Source organism: Sylvia atricapilla, chromosome 16 (assembly GCF_009819655.1).
Source record: "Sylvia atricapilla isolate bSylAtr1 chromosome 16, bSylAtr1.pri, whole genome shotgun sequence".
Lineage (NCBI taxonomy): Eukaryota > Metazoa > Chordata > Aves > Passeriformes > Sylviidae > Sylvia > Sylvia atricapilla.
In genome coordinates, this window is record NC_089155.1 from 4,024,602 (window position 1) to 4,043,672 (window position 19,071).

General features: G+C 53.3%; 1 protein-coding gene across 1 annotated transcript; it reads right to left on the reverse strand.

Annotated features, from left to right (window-relative positions):
• Nucleotides 1-2,651: 2,651 nt before the first annotated feature.
• Nucleotides 2,652-16,498, reverse strand: MYBL2 (MYB proto-oncogene like 2). The gene is made up of 13 exons (XM_066330568.1): nt 16,409-16,498; nt 15,229-15,300; nt 14,753-14,845; nt 12,997-13,217; nt 12,687-12,843; nt 11,694-11,963; nt 10,093-10,479; nt 8,508-8,647; nt 8,122-8,221; nt 7,447-7,560; nt 5,660-5,776; nt 5,354-5,500; nt 2,652-3,372 (listed from the first exon to the last, which is right to left on the reverse strand). The coding sequence occupies exons 2-13, from the start codon at nt 15,283-15,285 to the stop codon at nt 3,244-3,246; spliced, it is 1,932 nt and encodes a 643-aa protein (XP_066186665.1). The 5' UTR covers nt 15,286-15,300; nt 16,409-16,498; the 3' UTR covers nt 2,652-3,243.
• Nucleotides 16,499-19,071: the final 2,573 nt, after the last annotated feature.

Here is a 19,071-nt window from a genome sequence, read left to right on the forward strand (position 1 = left end):
GCACTTTGCTGCTGTCAGTAATGCCCAGGATCAAAGCATTTTTTGGCAAAGCAGAAGCCCTGGAGCCCCCACCCCAACCTCCCCTTGCACTCAGCACAGGGTCCTCTCCTGCCCTGATAAAGCAGGAACACTTTATAGCAGTGATAAAGCCCATGGAACATCACTGAGGTGTAACCAATTAATGCTGAGCTACTAATGATCCTGTGATGGAGAATTTCCTCACTCTGTGCCATCACATCTGCTAGTAAGGAACTATCAAGGGTCAGCAGGGCAAGGCTGGGTTGCAGCAGGAGTTGCAGCCAGGCCAGCAGAGTCTCCTGCCAACACCTGGGGAACTCCAAGGCCCTGGAACACAAACCATGGAGCTTGAGCCCACAGAGCTCCTGCTTTGCCACGGTGGTCTGATACCCTGGTCCCTAGCTGAGGCCCATCATTTGTCTTTTTCTTGTATTTCCTTCAGATGCAAGAAATGCCCAAAATATGAGGAATCTAATTTCTCTGTTCACCACTTGCATTTGTCCACAGCCAGATGTCACTCCCCACGGGTTTGGAACCAAAGAGTCCTCTGTGAGCAACTTGCTGTTTGCACAGGCTTTAGCAGAATTAGCTGTGAAAACAAGATAAAAAGGCTGTGAAATCCCTCTGAGTAGCAGGAAGGAGCCCAGCAGCCGACAGCCCTTGGAGGGACACACAGCAGCTCCCACACTGCTCACCTTGGAGCTGTGTGAGCTCAGTGCTCCTCACCACCTCCTCACCCACCAGGCTGCATCCAAAGTAAGATTGAAAAAAACCCATGGATGTCCTTTTTTAATCTCCTTACTCCACTCTTTTCATTCTTGCCAGCTCTTTAAAGCTTGTCCTAGCTGGAAACAACATTCTCGTAGCAGTCAGAGGACTGCCACAGCCCAGGAGCTCCAGCTATGATATTCCCTTCCCACTTCTGGTAAAAATCACTCCTTTTCCCATGTCTAGACTCAACCAAGGAGTCATCTGACCTGTTGTGGAATGCAAACTACCAAAAGACAAACTTTAAAATCAAGCAGCAACATGGGGTTTGTGTAACAAGCTGGGCCATGGGAGGGGATTCCTCCCACACACAGCCAATGCTCCTGGAACATCTTCACCCTGGCTTTTCATTTAAAGCTAAATTAAACATCCAGATTTCCCTTTGTGAATGAAGGTTGTGCTGCTCTGTGTTACTGCAGAGGCCTCAAAGGGACAGCAGCCAGAGACATGGAGCCTCAGACTGAGAGGGGTCACCAGCTCCAGTCCAGCAGGAAGTTCAACCTCCCTGAGATTTTTACTGGAAAGAAAGCAGAGCATCCAAACTCACAGGAAAAACAAAGCAAGTGCAACCTTTTTTACCTCACCTGTAGAGCACTGTCTGTTCCTGGGCCCCAGGACAATCAAGCCAGGCTGGCAGCACCCACACTAGAAGAAGCTCCCTTTTCCAATTAAAAGCTAATTCTCTTTTTTACTCATCAACTATGCTAGACCTTGGGATTTTTCTGCCCCTTTCCATAAATGTTCTGCAATGCAGGACAGCCTGCACTGCCGGGATTTACAGCCCCAGAGAAGCAGTTAATATTCTGTCTCATCCTCCTTTAATTTGGGGGCAGCTCTCAAACAGAGGTGCCAGGCTCACACCCTGATTTATCCTCCAGCAGACCCTGCCTGCTCAGAGCTCCCAGCTCATGTCAGCTCCAGAAAGGAATTGTAGTTCCAGGCTTGGGTTTGTACAGTCACCCAGCACAGGAACAGCCGAGCCCACCAAAGCCCAAGCAGAGAGGTATGGGTTTATGACAATTTCTCTTAAAATAACACCAGAATGGAAGCAGCTAAAGCCCAGCTTTCAGACAAATGGTCCCAGCTGTCTTTCCAAAGCAAACACTGCAACACTGAGAAACAGAAATAAAAATTACTTCATGGATTTGCTCTGGCCCTGAGCTTGTAAAAATGAAAAATGAGCTGGGTTTCTAAACCTCCCTCATTTCCCAGGATCCAAGGTTTTATTAACAAGTTTGCCAGTAAGGATTTTCTGACTCTATTTCCAGCGTAAGCCGCAACCTGGAATGAGATTTGTACAGACCAGCTCTGGTTTTCCACCCTGGGGTGAACAGATCTTTGCTGTGTGCACACCCCCAGCCAGAGGCACATCTGCCAGGATGGCTTTGGCCAAGCACAGCACAGCTCACTCAAAAAGCTCTTCCTGTTCTGCCGAGTTGCTCTTCAGTTTTTCCAACACCTTTCCAATTGCAAAGTCAATATGTTGCTAAGATTACTACATTCCATTCTTGGCTACCTCAAACCAGGGCAGTGCTACTGTTCCCACACTGGAATAGCTCCGTGGGTGCAACTTTAGCCTCCAAAGGAAGGGCAACAAAAAGGCTCTGCTACATCACACACACCTCCAGCCTCCATCCACCCTTGCACCCAACACAAACACACTGTGGCACCTGCCCACAAAGTAGCCAAAACTCCTGAACAGCTGATGAAACTACTAAGAGTGTGTGGGGAGAACATCCCTTCTCCACCATGCTGAGAAGCCAACAGGAATTCAACACCTTGCCAGGAGAGCAAAGAGCCCCCACAAAAACCAGCACTTGGCTGCCTTTCCCGAGTGCTGTGAGGCAGAGGCAGAGCCCAAGGGATGTGAGCACCATCATTTATTGGAAGAGGGAGCACAGTCGTGGGGAGAGGCCCCTGCTGGAGCCATGGCAGGACAAAGCAGCCCCACGGGGAGCAAGGGGCTCCAGGCACAGGTCACCCCACAGCACCACACCCTTCCTCCTCCTCCTCCAGCCCAGGGAGACATTCCATCCCCTGGGAAAGCCAGGAGGGAGACTCAAGGCATGCAGGAACCTTCACACAGCCATTCCTGAGGTACCAGAGCAGCAGCAGGGATCCAGGGATGCTGTGAGGCCAGTCTGCAGCACGTGCTGCTCCAAGGTGGAACACGGCTGCTGCTTCCACTTGTCCAGAGCTCAGGCCTTGCAGAGAGGTCTTGCTGTCAGCTCTCCAAGTCTCCCTTGTTTGTCTTTCCATAATGATCCCAAAGCTTGCATTCCACACACTAGCCAGCAGTTAGCCCGATTTATTATAATGTAGATCTACCTGGGAACTGAAGGGGAAAAAAAATCCACTCCCATATACTAAGGCTTGGCAGAAGATATTTTTTCCTGTGGTTCCCCCTCCACTCATTAAAAAAGTTTAAAAAATAAAATTAAAAAGCAGAACAATCCTTCATGATAAGATTAAGGTCCTTGATGTGTGACTCTGTTTCAACGTGCCCAAAAACTGTCGAGCTTTCTCCTGCATGAAGAGCTGGTCTCGGGTTCCACCACAGGCCACTGCTTTCCAAGCCCTGGTCATCTGCAGAAGGAAAAGAAAAAATGTGTACAATACAGTCAAGAGAGAGGACAAGTATCTCATGGACACCCTGCTCTAAAAGACTGCAGAAATAAACAAAACTAACATAGGAAATAAAACTTCAGAACTCATCTTGCAACCAGGAGGAACTTGCCCACCACCAGTTACTCCTCAGAGCTGAGGTGATAATTTCTGGGGTTTAGGTTCAGCAGTTTCCCAGGTGAGTGCTCCAATTTAAAGACAATCCACATGCCCTTTCAGGGCTTTCCCTTTCTTGCCTCAAGACAAAAACCCCAAACCACAAACCTATTTAAAACTCACTGTCCTGAAGAGATTCTAGAACAATAGAAAGAATTCAAGCACAGCTTTGGAGTTTATTGCCAACCAGTTCAATTCCTATAGGAGCTGCTTGGCCCCAGGTCTGCTTTGATCAAATGCCATCCTTAACTGGTGCCTTCAGTATTCAGAGTCCCACAGCACAAAGGAGGAGCCAAAACCCAGGTGGGCTTCAGTCTCTGCATGCAGACAGGGCAGCCATGAGGTGTTTCTGCACTCCAGGAAAGGCCCTGAGAATCCTCTGGTAAATGCAGGCAGGAGACAAGCAGTGCCCTGAACTGCAAATACCAGTTCACATGCACTGCAGGGAACCAGGGCTCCAGTGCTGGCCACAGCAGGAATGTCCCCTCAGCCCAGAGTGGCTTTGGGCCCACTGAGGCTCACCCCAGAGCTGGATGAGCTTCTTTAATAAAGAACTGCCTCTGCCAGCAGCACGAGAGCAGCACAATAAATCCCCAGAGCCCAGCAGCAGCACAGACAGCCCTGCTGGCTGTGGGCAATGGATTTCACTGCACACCTGTACTCTGTCACCACACCAGCTGCCTCCCTGTCACCCCCGAGTCACTCCTGAAGTTTATTTATACAGAGCTATTAGCTCTGGGAGCAACACGACCCTGGAGAGGACGGGAGGAGAAATGGAAGTGTTTAAGAAGGGTTTGTTTTGGGAAAGGGAAAGAATTACTCTGGCTGAAGGGTATTTATTTCTCAGAAGAAAGAGGTTTCACAAGACAGCTCTAATGCAGTGACAGACTTCACTGCAGTCTTCTGAGGACAACACTGCACCTTCCTGGGATGGGAAAACACCATCACAGGAGCCCCCAGTTGCAGTTTAACCCCACAATTAGGACAGCACATGTTTCCAACCCCACTGAAGCTACCAGAGACCTCAAGTGACTCTACCCAAGCAAACACCTACAGAATTATGGTGAAAATCCCCATGTCTAAGCTACACTGCCCAGCAAATAAGGGAAACTCCTCCATGAATGCATCCTGCCTGTGAGTGGTGAGGATTGTAGAGACCTGTTTATGCCCCAGAGGGCATTTGTAGGCTGCTGTGAGTCCAGTACAATCCAGTTCCAACTGTGCAGAGCTGAGGAACAGAGCTGCTGTAACAGCACCAGGTACAAGGTGCTCCACAGCCTTGGAGCTGTGTACTGCCACAGGGCAGGATAAAGCAGGATAAAGTCAGCCTATGCTGCCTAAGGCACACAGCCTTCCCCAGAACCCAGAAACACCCTAAAAAAATACAGGGGTGGGAAATACCTTCCTGTTTAACCTTTATATAGCACTTCAGAGTTGCTCTGTCCTGAAAAGCAAAAAGATGAGCTTGCTGCTGTCCATTCAAGGAGTGCCCACTGGAAAAAGGAAGGTTTGCTTTACTGCCAGAGCAGTCACCCAAATTTCCTTGATGGGTGAGAATTCCCATGAGGAAATCCAGGGGCAAACATGATGAGCAGGCCACAGTGTGGCTTCGAGGAACATAAAATGACACCTCTGGCTCAGGATCTGCCAGGTGTAAAGACAGTCCTGACAGTGTAGGGATGCCTGTGCAGAAGCTGAGAATTCCATCCCTCACTCCTCAAGGGACAAGGGCTGCACTGCTCAGTGAACTCCTGCCTGGGAGAGCAGTGGCTGCTGCAGGGCTTACCGGTGCTGGGGGCCTGAAATGGCTTGGCATTTTCCTGTAGGACATTTTCTCTGGCTGCACTTGCACGAAGGCTCTGTTGAGCAAACCACTGTCATTCTTCCTGTTCGAGGAGGAGAGGTTCAGGGACCTTGACAGGAAATTCACAGGCTGCACCAGAAGAAAAAGTGTAAGGAAAGAGAAATGCAGCCCTTCATCCACATTCACGTGGACTGTTCAAAAGCAGCTCCAGGCTGCTACTGCTGCTTTGCACAGGTTTTTCCAGAGCAGAGCCAGCTCTGCCCCTGCTCTGAGCACACAACCCCTCACCTGGGCTCGTTTGAAACACACAGTCTTGGGGAGGGCAGGCAGGTTTTGTGACACATCTTCATCCACAACATCCAGCGCCAGAGACTTCCGGACCTTCTTGATGGGACTCCTGCGCAACTGGGGAATGTAGGAACACCAGTGTCACCACGGGCCCAGCCATGACCACAGGAACACCAGTGTCACCATGGGCCCAGCCATGAACACAGGAACACCAGTGTCACCACGGGCCCAGCCATGACCACAGGAACACCAGTGTCATCATAGGCCCAGCCATGAACACAGGAACACCAGTGTCACCGTGGGCCCAGCCATGAACACAGGAACACCAGTGTCACCACGGGCCCAGCCATGACCACAGGAACACCAGTGTCACCGTGGGCCCAGCCATGACCACAGGAACACCAGTGTCACCGTGGGCCCAGCCATGACCACAGGAACACCAGTGTCACCGTGGGCCCAGCCATGACCACAGGAACACCAGTGTCACCGTGGGCCCAGCCATGACCACAGGAACACCAGTGTCACCATGGGCCCAGCCATGAACACAGGAACACCAGTGTCACCACGGGCCCAGCCATGACCACAGGAACACCAGTGTCATCATAGGCCCAGCCATGAACACAGGAACACCAGTGTCACCGTGGGCCCAGCCATGAACACAGGAACACCAGTGTCACCACGGGCCCAGCCATGACCACAGGAACACCAGTGTCACCGTGGGCCCAGCCATGACCACAGGAACACCAGTGTCACCGTGGGCCCAGCCATGACCACAGGACAACCAGTGTCACCGTGGGCCCAGCCATGACCACAGGAACACCAGTGTCACCGTGGGCCCAGCCATGACCACAGGAACACCAGTGTCACCGTGGGCCCAGCCATGACCACAGGAACACCAGTGTCACCGTGGGCCCAGCCATGAACACCAGTGTCACCACGGGCCCAGCCATGACCACAGGAACACCAGTGTCAGCATGAGTCCACTCAGCAAATGCCATCCTGAGGGCCCAGGTGCACACCAAGACCACATCACCCCAGCTCTGCATGGCATCAGCTCCTCAGGATGATGTGTTGCAGCTTTCTGTGGGCCTGATATTGCTGAGTCTGAGAGATTTTAGCCTGCTAGCAGCTGCTAACTTTTTCCCAAGAAAAAATTTCTCAAGAAAGTTTCTTCTCAAAATAATCTTAGCAAACAACTCTCCTTTCTCCAAGCAATCTTTCTCCAACTGGTGTTTTGCTGTTTCTCTAGTTTAAGCAACGGGATTAGAGAGGTGTCATTCCTATTCACCAATCACATTAAGACTGTATCAGAACACCTTATAAAAAGTAGTAAGAATCAGACAATAAAGCCTTTTTTCTATGCTCTTCGCCTTCTGAAATATTTGGAGTCTCTCATCTTTCTTTTGTGTCCTACAGCAACAGCCTTCCCCACCACAGGGCACAGCAGCTGCCAGTGCCCCCCTCCTGGCACCTCGAGCCATCAGTTTAGAGGAAAAGCTTTTAGTAGGAAGGGAAGGCCACCAGGAAACTGAGACTTTTCATGCAAACCCAACTTGGCCCAGGTGCTTGAACTGTGCCAACAAGCCCTGAGCTCAGCATAAACCAGGACACTCCTGGCAGTATTTTAGGCAGGCCTTAACCTGAGGCACCTCTTGCTGATTAAAAGAGAGCAACCACAGGGCTGAAAACATTTTGGCACCAAAAGCAGGATGAATAAATCCATCCAAAACAGTCCTTGAGAGTACAGGGCAGCTTAGCAGCTGGTACTGGATGCACAGGCAGCTTACCCCTTGTTTCCTCTTCTGTTTCTCAGGCTTCACATCATCGTCTATGATGAGTTCAATGCCAGCTTCACTTCGGAGTACCTCCTTCAAGTCTTCTTCCAGGTGAGGAGTTTGGGGCTGGGGTGAAAGGGCAGAGAGAGCACAAGGCAGTCAAAATCTGTATGCTGGGCAGGCTTACAAGCATTTCCCTCAAGGGACAATGGGGTCAGGAGGGCCCACAGTGGGAGGACAAACAGAAAAATCTATTTGCTCCCCAGCTGGAAAAGGTATGACAAGTTTTCTGCTAGCCTGATGGATTTACAGAATCTCTGGGCGTGAGGGAATTATCAGCTGAACCCCAGTGTGCACACAAAGGCTGGGACATCCACCTCCTCAGGGAGGCAGATCATTTCCCTGCTCCTCAAGGCCATCAGTAGCCAAACACTGCAGCCTGACTCAAGGGCAGCTTTGGGCATTTTTAGCTGGTTTACAGAGGAGTTGAAATTCCTGCAGCTCCTTACAATGAAATTAACACTATGACAATGTTCCTTTCATCCCTCCCCTCTCAGCGTGGCACTGCCAAACTGCCTTTTGTTCTGGCACAGATAAGAGTTTGCTCACACCCCTGCCCCAGCCTCCCCCCACCCCACATCTTATTTGCATCCATCAGCACCAGCCACAGCCCTGCCCAATAATTACCAGAGGTCTAATTGGTCCATATTTCTCCAGGGCATTTTTGAAAGGTGTGGGAGTGTGAGGTGTGTTGTCCACCACGTATGTCTGGTCTGGTGTGACAAACCTGGAAGCAGAGTGGGAAAGAGAAGGGATCAGACAGGCTGTAATCCACAAAGGACCACAACTCACCCAGCAGCTGAGCACAACAGAGGTCACTTGGCTGTGCCCCTAGTCAGCCTGGACACTTGCTCCTTGCAGCTCAAAGAGCTGTTTTGGGGGGGGGAAAACACTGATTTAAGGAAACCCCCAGCCTGCCTTGCCTCTCTCTCAGTAATACCATGACAAGTACTTAGAGCTATGTCTGAATTGGACCAGACTCCTGTGTGGAGAAGGGAGGAGGGAGGACTTACGCTAAGTTCTTCTGGAGCAGAGGGGTCTTGTCCCTGTGCAGTGGGGTGGTGACAATCACCTTCTGGCTGCACACAGGCGTGGAGGTCAGGGAAGGGTTCTCCAGTTCTAGTGTATCCTGTTTGGTCCAAAAGTTCAAGAACTGCACAGCACAGGAAAGAAAAATTGAAGACACTCAGTCTCAAGCAGCCTAGCATTGCATTACTTTTTCCTAAATATGAAGGACACCCTGAAGTAGAAACAGCCCTCTCAAACCAGGGTGGGTTACAGACTCATGGTTCTGTACACAGACACACACGTGAAAGGTGCCAGAAGGTGCCTCACACCAATAAAGATGATTCCCTTCCCATAAGGGATGAGGTGATACAACTATCACAGCTACCAACTACAGAGTGGAAGAGAAGTATCTCCTTGCACTGGTAATCCCAGCTCACCCCGTCCATTCCAACCTCAGACTGGCGAAGGAAGTCCATGTAACACAAAGTGTATGAGTGAATAGGTCTTCCACTGAGCTGTCTTCAGCTTAAACTATGAGAAAATAACAACTGTCTTAGCTCCTCTGGGGTTTTACTTCCCAAAAGCCAGCAAGTGACAGCTCTGCTCCCATAAGGAACAGCGTTTGTACCCAAGAGCCTCTTGGAAAAGAAAAACTGTCTTTGTGACATTCATTGATAGCTGAAGTTCAGCTTGGGGCAGAGCCTCAAGGCACTTTGCCTTCTGAGACTCACTGCAGACATTCCTGCCTTTTACTCTCTGCAGAGCTGTACATTATGGGTCCTGCTCTGATTTCCTCTTCGTGCTGGCCTTTCATTCAAGGTCCACCTGCATTTTAGACTCTTCTGTGGTGCCTCCCCTGTTTGCTGCAGAAATGGCAGAAATAAAGGCCTGGCAGGCACAGTTGAGGAAGGTCTGGACAACAGAGCTGAGGTGGGAACTGTGCTGGAGAATGCAGCAGCCCTTGTTCTGATTTATAGACACAGCTCAACCACTTCCACATGAGACACTCATGGGTCTGACCACCACAGTGCTCCAAGGTGATGTGTGTTAGAGACCATGTGTGTGGACATTGTGGGAGTCACAGCAAAGGCTGAAAGATCCAGAGTCCCTTTTGCAATAAAGGCAAGACCAGGAGCATTTTCATAGGCACACAAGACAGATCTGCACAAGGTGTTTGCTGCCCAGCCTGTCTGCGTGACTGAACTGCAAACAGACAGGGAAAGCAAGTTTCACTGCTGCCACTCTGCTGCCCACAGCTGGAGCAGCAATGCCCTGGGGAGAGCAGCAGTGTGCTCTCCATCGCACCCTGGTGCACAGATGGGGCTCCTTCCTCATGCTGGGCATGTGCCCTGCCCCTCAGACAGGGGAGCTGGGCTTTCTTAAAACTGCAGTCACTCCCAGATGGAGACACAGGCTGCTGCTCCCACAGGAAGGACACTGCTAAAGAGAAGCAGTGCCAGAAACCAGCTCTGAGCTTTGTTTTAGTGCAGGAACACGCTCTGCACACTGGCAAGGCCTCATTCAAGGCCACAGGAGCACAAAGCTGGCAGAGCTGATGGCTTTTTGCATGACATTAGGGCAAGAAGATACCTGAGATGGAGAGAAGGGCAGTGTCTTTACAGGGGTGCCCTTGGGCGTCATGCTGTTGCAGGAGTCCAGGAAGGACATGCTGGTGCTGGCAACGTTCTCCGTGACAGGCGACAGAGACATCTTCCTCTTCTTCTGCCTCTTCAGCACCGAGGGCGGGGTGCCAAATCTGCCCTCGGCGTGGGGGGAGATGGGGATGAGCTCTCCCTTGCTGCTCCTGCTCAGGTCAGAGATGGTGTGGCCGTCCAGGCGGTACTCAGTGACGCTGGGCAGGGCGGGGGTGGCCTCGCCGGGCGTTAGCCTGGCCGGGCTGGCGCTGCCGCTGCTGCCGCCGGCCGAGGGCTCCTCGGGCAGGTCAAACTGGGTCAGGTCACACCACCCATCTGGGTCCTGCACACAGGGGAAACAGTCAGCAGCAGCCCAGGGTGGCAGCTGAGCCGATTGGTGAACTGGGAGGTGAAATATATGGGGGGTAAGACAGCTTTGGAAGGAGCCTGGCCAGGGGCAGCTCAAGCCCTGCTCTCCTCTGCCATAGGCACAGCTGGAGCCAGAGCAGGGATCTGACCCAGCTGAAAGCTGCTGCTTATGCATGGGGCAGGTTTTCCTATTTATGCAGGGCTGGTTTTCCTGTTTGGTTCACAGCACAGCTGCACAAACAGCTGCACGTCTTTAGAGCGGGGATAAGAAAAACAGCTGGGCAGAGAGCTGGGGACAGGGACTGAAGGAAGCAACTATCACCCACAGTGTTGGGCACACCTGTAAAGCTGGGCATGGGGCTCTGGTGTAACATGCACAGCTGAGCGCAGCTTAAAACTAACCAGAGCAGTTCAGAAATTAGCTGCTTCACTGCTCCAGCTCCACCCCACCAACACCCCACAAGGCCCCCAAGGGCCCACAGATGTGCTGCTCAGCCTCAGACACACAAAGAAGTGTCTTCTTGTACAGAGGCAAGGTGACTCCTTCGCAGACTGTAAGTGCCTCAAGCAGGCTGGGGGCTGCAGAGCAAACTTCCCTCTGAGGGTAGCAAAGTGCCCTGTTGATTTTAGCCAGCCTCCCACCCTAGTGTGCCTCTGTCACCCAGGGGACCTCAGCACAGCTTGACTGGCTGAAAATAACTAATTTCAGTGAAGCTACCTCCACTGAAAGCAAATGGTGGCAATTATGCCAGCGTGAAGGGGTCTGTCCTGCACAGCACAATGGATTTGGCTCATTCCCAGTCTGTCCTGTCCTATCCCACCCCACAACAGGATAGCCAGGACAGCCAATGAGTGTGGGCTTGAACCATTACAAAAAGGAGAGCCAGGGACACTCTGGCTAATAAAGAAGGGCTTGAAGTCAAGTTTACCAGCACTTACAGCCTCCCACACAGGCAGAGCCCATGCACAAAGATAATGAGCTAGGAAAATGTACAAGCCCACAGCAGTACTGGCAGAGCTGGAGAGGCCTAATCTAGCCCTGGAAGAGAGACAGGGGAGGCTGCAAGGCAATGACAGACCCAGTCCTCTTCAGGGTGATGGTTAAGGAGATCCAGTAAGTTCATTTAAACAAAAAGGGTGAGGATCAGTCTCCTAACAGTAACTGGAAAACAAGGGTCTGTTACTTACGGATTCAATCATGTCCAGAGCCTCACTGAAGGCTGGGGCACAACCTGGATACAAAGAGTTGGCAGCTTCAACAACCCATTTGTATGGTGACTCGACCAATGAAGCTCCATCCTCAGGCACTGCATCCTCTGGTGTCCCCTCCACGTTCTGCTCTGCCACTCCTGCAGCTGGCAGCTCCAAGGGCAACTCCTGCACACCCGTCACTTCCTCATCACTGACATCTTCTTCCTTTATTTCAGAGATATCCATTGGCCAGTTCGGCAGGACATTCTTGGCACACACAACAAAGAAAGTCCAGATATCAGCAGGAAGCAAGGGAACAATGACAAGTCCTGGGGACAGAGAACACCTGGACACGTTCAGCTTTGCCCACTCTCCCACCTGCCACTGGGTTTGTTTCACATCCCCATTCTCTCTCACTGCTCTGTCCCATACACTACCTAAGGAGTCCATGCAACATAAAGAGGACAGGATTGTTTGAATTCAAGATTTCACTTAGCAGTGTCCCAGGAGAAAGTTGTACATGCTGAGCATGTAGCACTAGTTCTATGTTTCCTATTTACCTGGAGCCTGCCTTCAAAAAGTACACGCTTTCTCCATGAAAGCAATCACTGGGTGTACTTCCCTACTTCCTTTTTTAGAGAAAAGGAACACAGTATCTCTTCACCTGCTCCCACACACACACTGTCTGGAGTAGCCTCCTTCTCCCACCAGCAACAGCACAATGAAGCCAAAACAACATTCAGTGTCCAAGAGACTTGATACTAGGATTGCAAAGTAACAGCTCTAGCAGACTGCTGTCCTCTGCCTGGATAACACACTCAGGCTCCCATAACACCTCTAGCTCCTGGAGGGAGAGATCTGGGAGGCTGAGGAAGGCACAGACTGTCTGTGCAGACACCAGGCTGTGGAAAAGGCAGCAAGAGGCAGCAGAAGAAGAGCTGCATTAGCAGGTCAGGGGACCAACCCAGCTGCCTGCTGCAAGTGCAGTACCTGACTCTCAGCTGCTGCCTGACTTGGCTTCTCCTTGTTATCCACCTCCACAAGGAGGTACAGAGACTTGGACTCCTTGGTTTCATTGAGGAAACCTCCCGTGTCCACTTTCCGCTTGATGGTGGAGTTCCAGTGATTCTTCACAGCATTGTCGGTCCTGCAGAGAAAACAGAAGGGAACAAACCACCACTTACAGCAGCTTTAATTAAAGCACAGCTAGCAGCTCCAACACACTCCCCAGCCCCATCCCGAGAGCCTAACTCCACAGGCCACCCAGCAGGGAAGGCAGCAGGGAGCAAAGGGGTCCTACCTCCCAGGCAGCAGCTTGGCAATCTCTGCCCAACGATTCCCCAGGACCTTGTGGGCCTCAAATATGATGCGATCCTCCTCCTCTGTCCACGAGGACTTCTTCACCTCAGGGTTCAGGTGGTTATGCCAGCGCTCCCGGCACTGCTTCCCTAACCGCCCCTTCAGGTGCTTGGCTATCAGGGTCCACTGTTTGGTGCCATACTTCTTAACCAGTTCAATTACCTTTGGAGAGAGTGGGAGGGAAATAAGGAAATGGAATAAAGGAGGGGAAGATCAGTACTTTCAGGCTTTGCTTTTCAGCTCTCCTGGGACCAGGTAAGGGCACACAAAGGAGGGCCCCTTTGGAGGAAAAGCTGGAGGGACCCAGCAGAGCTATCAGCTGTTCCAACCCCCATGAGAGCAATGATTCAGCCAAATTTCTGTAAGAGGCTGTTTCCATGCAGACATTTTGTCACAGGGCACCTGTGAATGCAGATGACCACTCACAGAACATGGAGTGGAGACTGAGAGGTGCCCAGATGTAGAAAGACATTCCCATTTGTGAGCAAGGGCCAAGTCCCACCTGCTCCAAGGCTCCTCTGCCCTCCCTACTTCTAAGGACATGGCTGTGTGACAACTGTCCCCATCAGCTCTGCACTGGCCTACTGCTCCCCTTAACAGTGATACACCCAGGACAGAGAGGGCTGCAGCTCCACACCCTGACAGCACCAGGACACAGAGGGAGAGATCCAAATTCACTTCAGAAGCATCCACTTTGCCTCTTACCCTCCACCCAAGGCTTTGTCACTTCTGCCAGAGCCCCAACACAAATGTTTCTGGGTATTGAATCCATTCTACCCTGGCCATTTCTACCCTGGCCAGCTGTGCTGAGCTGAAAGGTGCAGGTAAAAGTGATGTTCACATAACAAGTGTCCCTGCTGCAGACTCTTGCCTTTCAAGCACAGAAAAATGGACCAAAGTTGCCAAACTGAGGCCAAGGAGTTGGGCCAAAGGAATGAGGAGGGAGCTGGAGCCTAGCCTGGTCAGGATGGGTAGGCTGGCAATCAGAACAATGAAAAGGGAAGGGGAAAGGAGGCAACAGCATTTTTAGAGCAGTCATCCTGTAAGAATGGGGAATGACATCAGGAGAAGCTTCCTTAGGGCTATGACAGAAGGTAATGGGACAAAAAGGGAAAGAAGTTGGAGACAGGAATGTTACAGAGAATCTGCCAAACTAGGATGTTCTGTACCAGAAAACATTGGTAAAATTTGGATTTCACTCCAACTTTTCTAAAGTACATCAATATGATGAGTCTGTCTGAGCTGGCCTCTCTCAGCTGAGTCTGGAATCAGCAGAGAAACAGGCTCACAGAAGTCATGATTCACCCAGCCAGCCTCAGACATCCACTCCAGCCTCCGTGCTGTGGCACAGGAAATGCCAGTTTTATTTTCTCTTAGATCCAACCTGGCCAGGCCAAGTGGAGATCTGCCAGCAGGCAGATGAATTAATTCCCTTTTCAGCTCTCCCCTTGGCAGCCTACTGTAGCAGCACTGTGTGAAAGGGAGAAGGTGTTTACCTGGAGAGGCCTAGATCACATCACATCCCAACCATGGCTGCCTGGGCTGCTGAGGGCAGAGCAGACAGAGCTGCTCCCACAGGTATCCACCACGGGGAATGATTACACACAGGTTACAACACCTGAGGATGGGTCTGACATCTCCAGCCCCTCTGCAGACAGAGACAGTCCAACACTCTGACCCTCTCAGCCTTGACTTACCTTTTGATCCTCCTCTTTGGTCCAGGGACCCTTAACCAGGTCTGGGTTCAGCACTCTGAGCCAGCGGTACTGACACTGCTGGTCACTGCGGTTCTGGGGACAGGAAGGGGAACAGCCTTGTGTTAGACCAGAGGCTCCAGAGCCCCAGACAGCTCCAAAAGTGGCAGCAGCCCCCACACACACAGGCTGTCCCACAGAAAACCTGCAGAAGCACACAGAGAAGACAAGTGAAGGTCCTGGGCCCAGGGCACAGGGACAGGAACCTCAATTTCTCACCCCAACTCCAACAGACTCACCCTGGAAATCCCTTTATGCAAGGTCTCCCTGCCCTGAAGCAGCCCCATTTCACAGCTTGGAGCTATGAAGTCAGAACAGAATCAGAATAGAGTCCTACTGCACAAACACAAGGAACCAACAAAAGGAGAAGCAGCAACATGCAAACACTGGGACTCCCAGCTGGGTACAGGGTCACTTACAGGAAAGTGGCTGGCCAGGAACTTCCAGTCATTCTGCCCATAATGGCTCACTAACATCTTCAGCTGCTCATCCTGCAAAGGACAAAAACATCCATTTCCAGATACACTGAGGCAACACACACCACAGGGCTGATGACATTAAAAGGACAAGTTACATATTTTGAACTGTCAAGGTTTTGTTGGCATTGTGTGTTCAGGAGAGGAAGGCAGCTCACACCAGTGTTTAGCAGCCCTCCAGTACATGGAGCCCACCTGGACCAGACTGGTTCTGAGCTCTGTACTAGGACAAACTCATACATTAAGTATTAATCAAGAGCTCAGCTCTGTTCCTCTACAGTCTGATTCAAACCCTGTGGCCGAGGGCCTGCTAATCCAGCCCCAGAACACTCCTGGCCAGACAGTCCATCTCCCAGCTCAGCCACTGGTTTTGCCTGGCCAGGAAAGCTGACTGACTGAAGTATATCACCACCTGCCTCATGCTCTTCTGTCTCTCAGTGCTACAGGGACCTACAGCATCTCTTTTGTGATCTCTGTTACAGCCTGGGTGTGCAAACTCCTACAGCTCGCAGAAAGCCTGTTAGAGACATCCTTGTCTGTAAGCCCTGGATAATTCAATCATTAAATTATTCCCTGCCCAACATGAGCCCAAGGGCTTTGATCCCTCCACAAAGACCACCTTGCTTGGTATTCTGACCCCAGCTGTAGTTTTCACACAGCACAAAACTGATAGTGAAACCGGGAGGAAGAGAATATCCCAGTTAATTTCAGGCTCTTAGCCAAGATGACTAAGACATGATCCCAAGTGTCAATACTCTCAGCTTTTGCTCCAGAAAAAGGAGTACATTTCCACTGCACATTTCAGCTCGTCGGAGGACCCAGCCCTCATCTGGACACCTCTGTTCTTACAGGAGTGTGCAGGCAGTGGTGTTTTGCTCAGTACTCACAGGTTTAAGTTAAAAATGCTTGAGCTCTTGATGATCAAACTCCCCTGAACCGCTGAGCTTCATTCAGGCCTGAGCTCAGTCCAAAGACACATAGGACTCTCCAGCAGCAATAGGAGGAGGAGGCAAGATCGTGGCCAGCAGGTGAGGACTGGGGTGGAGTTACCCAAGCCCAGGGTGCCATGGCAGAGGCACCACCCCAAAGTACATCTCTCAGCAAATTTTAGACTCTCACTCACCTCTTCTGGGGTCCACTTGACTTTGCACCTGCCATCCCGCTGCTCCGGCACATCCAAATCGGTATCCTGGTAATGCAGCTCATCCTGGTCCTCACTAGGGGTAAATAAAGGAAGATTATAATTTCTACCTAATAAAAATGCAGGAAAGGGAGCAACCTCCACCATACAGAGCACAACTCCAGTTCTCTCCCTTCCAGCACCGAGCCACAACCTCACCAACACCCACCCACACACCCCAGACTGAAAGATCCTCAACTTCAGGCTCCAGCGCCTGTCCACAAGCTTTATTCTGCCCAGAGCAGAGGAAAAGAGCGTTTCTTTCCACGTCTGCCCCTTCTGTCCCCCGGGTGGACTTTGCATCTGGGCACGGGCACATTTCCCCGGTACAGCGCAGCAGGTCGCGGATCGCAGAGGGGCGCGGTGCGGGGCAGCGGCCGCAGGCCCCCTCCCGCTCAGAGCCGGGGGATGCCCCACAGCGCGGGGCCGCCGCCCTGCAGCCCGCACCCCGCTGTCCGGCCGGCGAGCGGGAACGGGGCAGCCGGGAGGAGCCTCCCGCCGTCGGGAGCGGGCACGGGGAGCCCCGGCACGGCGGGGCCGGCACTCACCCGCGGCGCGGCGGGCCATGGCGGGCCGGGGCTGCGGGGCTGCGGGCCGGGCCGGGCCGGGCTGAGGGCGGGCGCGGGGCCGGAGCGGCGGCGCTGGCGGCGCTTTCCTATCTCGCGCCAACGGCGCCCCCCCCGCGCGGGGCCGGGCCGCGCATGCGCGCAGCGCCTCCCGCCCGCACAAAGGCGCGCGCGGGAGGGCGCCCGTCCGCACGCCCCGCCCCCGGCACCCTCAGGGAGCCCGCGTCCGCCCGGGACAGCCGCATCCACCCGGGACAGCCGTGTCCGCACCCGTGTCCGCCCGGGACAGCCGTGTCCACACCCGTGTCCGCCCGGGAAACCCGCATCCACCCGGGACAGCCGCATCCACACCCGTGTCCGCCCGGGACAGCCACATCCACCCGGGACAGCCGTGTCCGCACCCGTGTCCGCCCGGGACAGCCACAGCCACACCCGCGTCCGCCCGGGACAGCCGTGTCCGCACCCGTGTCCGCCCGGGACAGCCACAGCCACACCCGCGTCCGCCCGGGACAGCCGTGTCCGCACCCGTGTCCGCCCGGGACAGCCACAGCCACACCCGCGTCCGCCCGGGACAGCCGTGTCCGCACCCGTGTCCGCCCGGGACAGCCGCAATCCACCCGGGACAGCCGTGTCCGCACCCGTGTCCGCCCGGGAAACCCGCATCCACACCCGTGTCCGCCCGGGACAGCCACATCCACCCGGGACAGCCGTGTCCGCACCCGCGTCCGCCCGGGAAACCCGCATCCACCCGGGACAGCCGCGTCCACACCCGTGTCCGCCCGGGACAGCCACATCCACCCGGGACAGCCGTGTCCGCACCCGTGTCCGCCCGGGACAGCCGCATCCACACCCACATCCACACCCGCGTCCGCCCGGGACAGCCGCATCCACACCCGTGTCCGCCCGGGAAACCCCACATCCACCCGGGACAGCCACATCCACACCCGTGTCCGCCCGGGACAGCCACATCCACCCGGGACAGCCGCATCCACACCCGTGTCCGCCCGGGACAGCCGTGTCTGCACCTGTGTCCGCCCGGGACAGCCGTGTCCACTCCCGTGTCCAGCCCTGCACCTAGCATGGGACACCCGTGTCCAGCCCAACATCCAGCCCGGGCCACCCACATCCAGCCCTCCACCGAGACCCAAGACACCCTGGGACACCCACATTCATCCCTATATCCACCCCAGGACACCCCATATCCAGCCCCACACTGACCCAGGACTGCTGAAACTCCCTACATCCAGCACAGCACCCTATCTGGGACCCCCCACATCCATCCCCACACCACTCAGAGACCCCTGAGACCCAACACATCCAGCCCCAGGTTGATCCGAGTCCCTGCTGGGAACCTCCTCATCCACCCCCACATTGACCTTGGGATCTGCACCCTTCCCTGTGCCCATCCCAAACCACTGGGATCCCCCACACTAACCCAGGACACTCCCTCACCCACCTGTGCTGACCCATAACCACTCCATCCTTCTACCCCTACACCCACCTCACGTGGACCTGGGACTGCCATGACCCCCACACCCACCCGAAACCATTCATCTCCCCCAACCAGGACCCCCCATTTCCACCCTCAGGACTCCCTACATTCACCCCCACACTGACCTGAGACTCCCCCAGCTGCAGCAGCCCCAGGCACAGGGCAGGAATGTCACACATGTTGCAGAATCACAGAAGGAACCCCTAAAGATCATCAAAGTCCAACTCGTGGCCCTGCCCAGGACAGCCACAACAATACAACCCTGTGCCTGAGAGCATTGTCCAAATATTCCAAGGTACACCATTTATATCACCAATGCAAGGTCTGTACACATGGATATTCCTAACCAACAGCTCACAAAAAACGAGGCAAGACTTAAAGGAAAGTTTTACCTTACTATAAAGACCCACTGACAGGACAAACACAGGCCAAACCTTACAGACCTGAGTGCCTCCAGCAGTCAACCATGGCCCACCCTCCCTGCCTCTGTGCTTGAAACGAGGCCCCTCCCTCTCCCAAACTTGCTTCATTAGGAAATCAGCCTGTTA

Coding starts and splice junctions, on each gene's coding strand:
- MYBL2 (XM_066330568.1), bottom strand. CDS start 15,285: ATGTTAGTGAGCCATTATGGGCAGAATGACTGGAAGTTCCTGGCCAGC. Junction 8,648..10,092: donor TGCCCTTCTCTCCATCTCAG/GTATCTTCTTGC, acceptor TGTGCTGTGCAG/TTCTTGAACTTTTGGACCAA. Junction 7,561..8,121: donor ATGGACCAATTAGACCTCTG/GTAATTATTGGG, acceptor CTTTCACCCCAG/CCCCAAACTCCTCACCTGGA.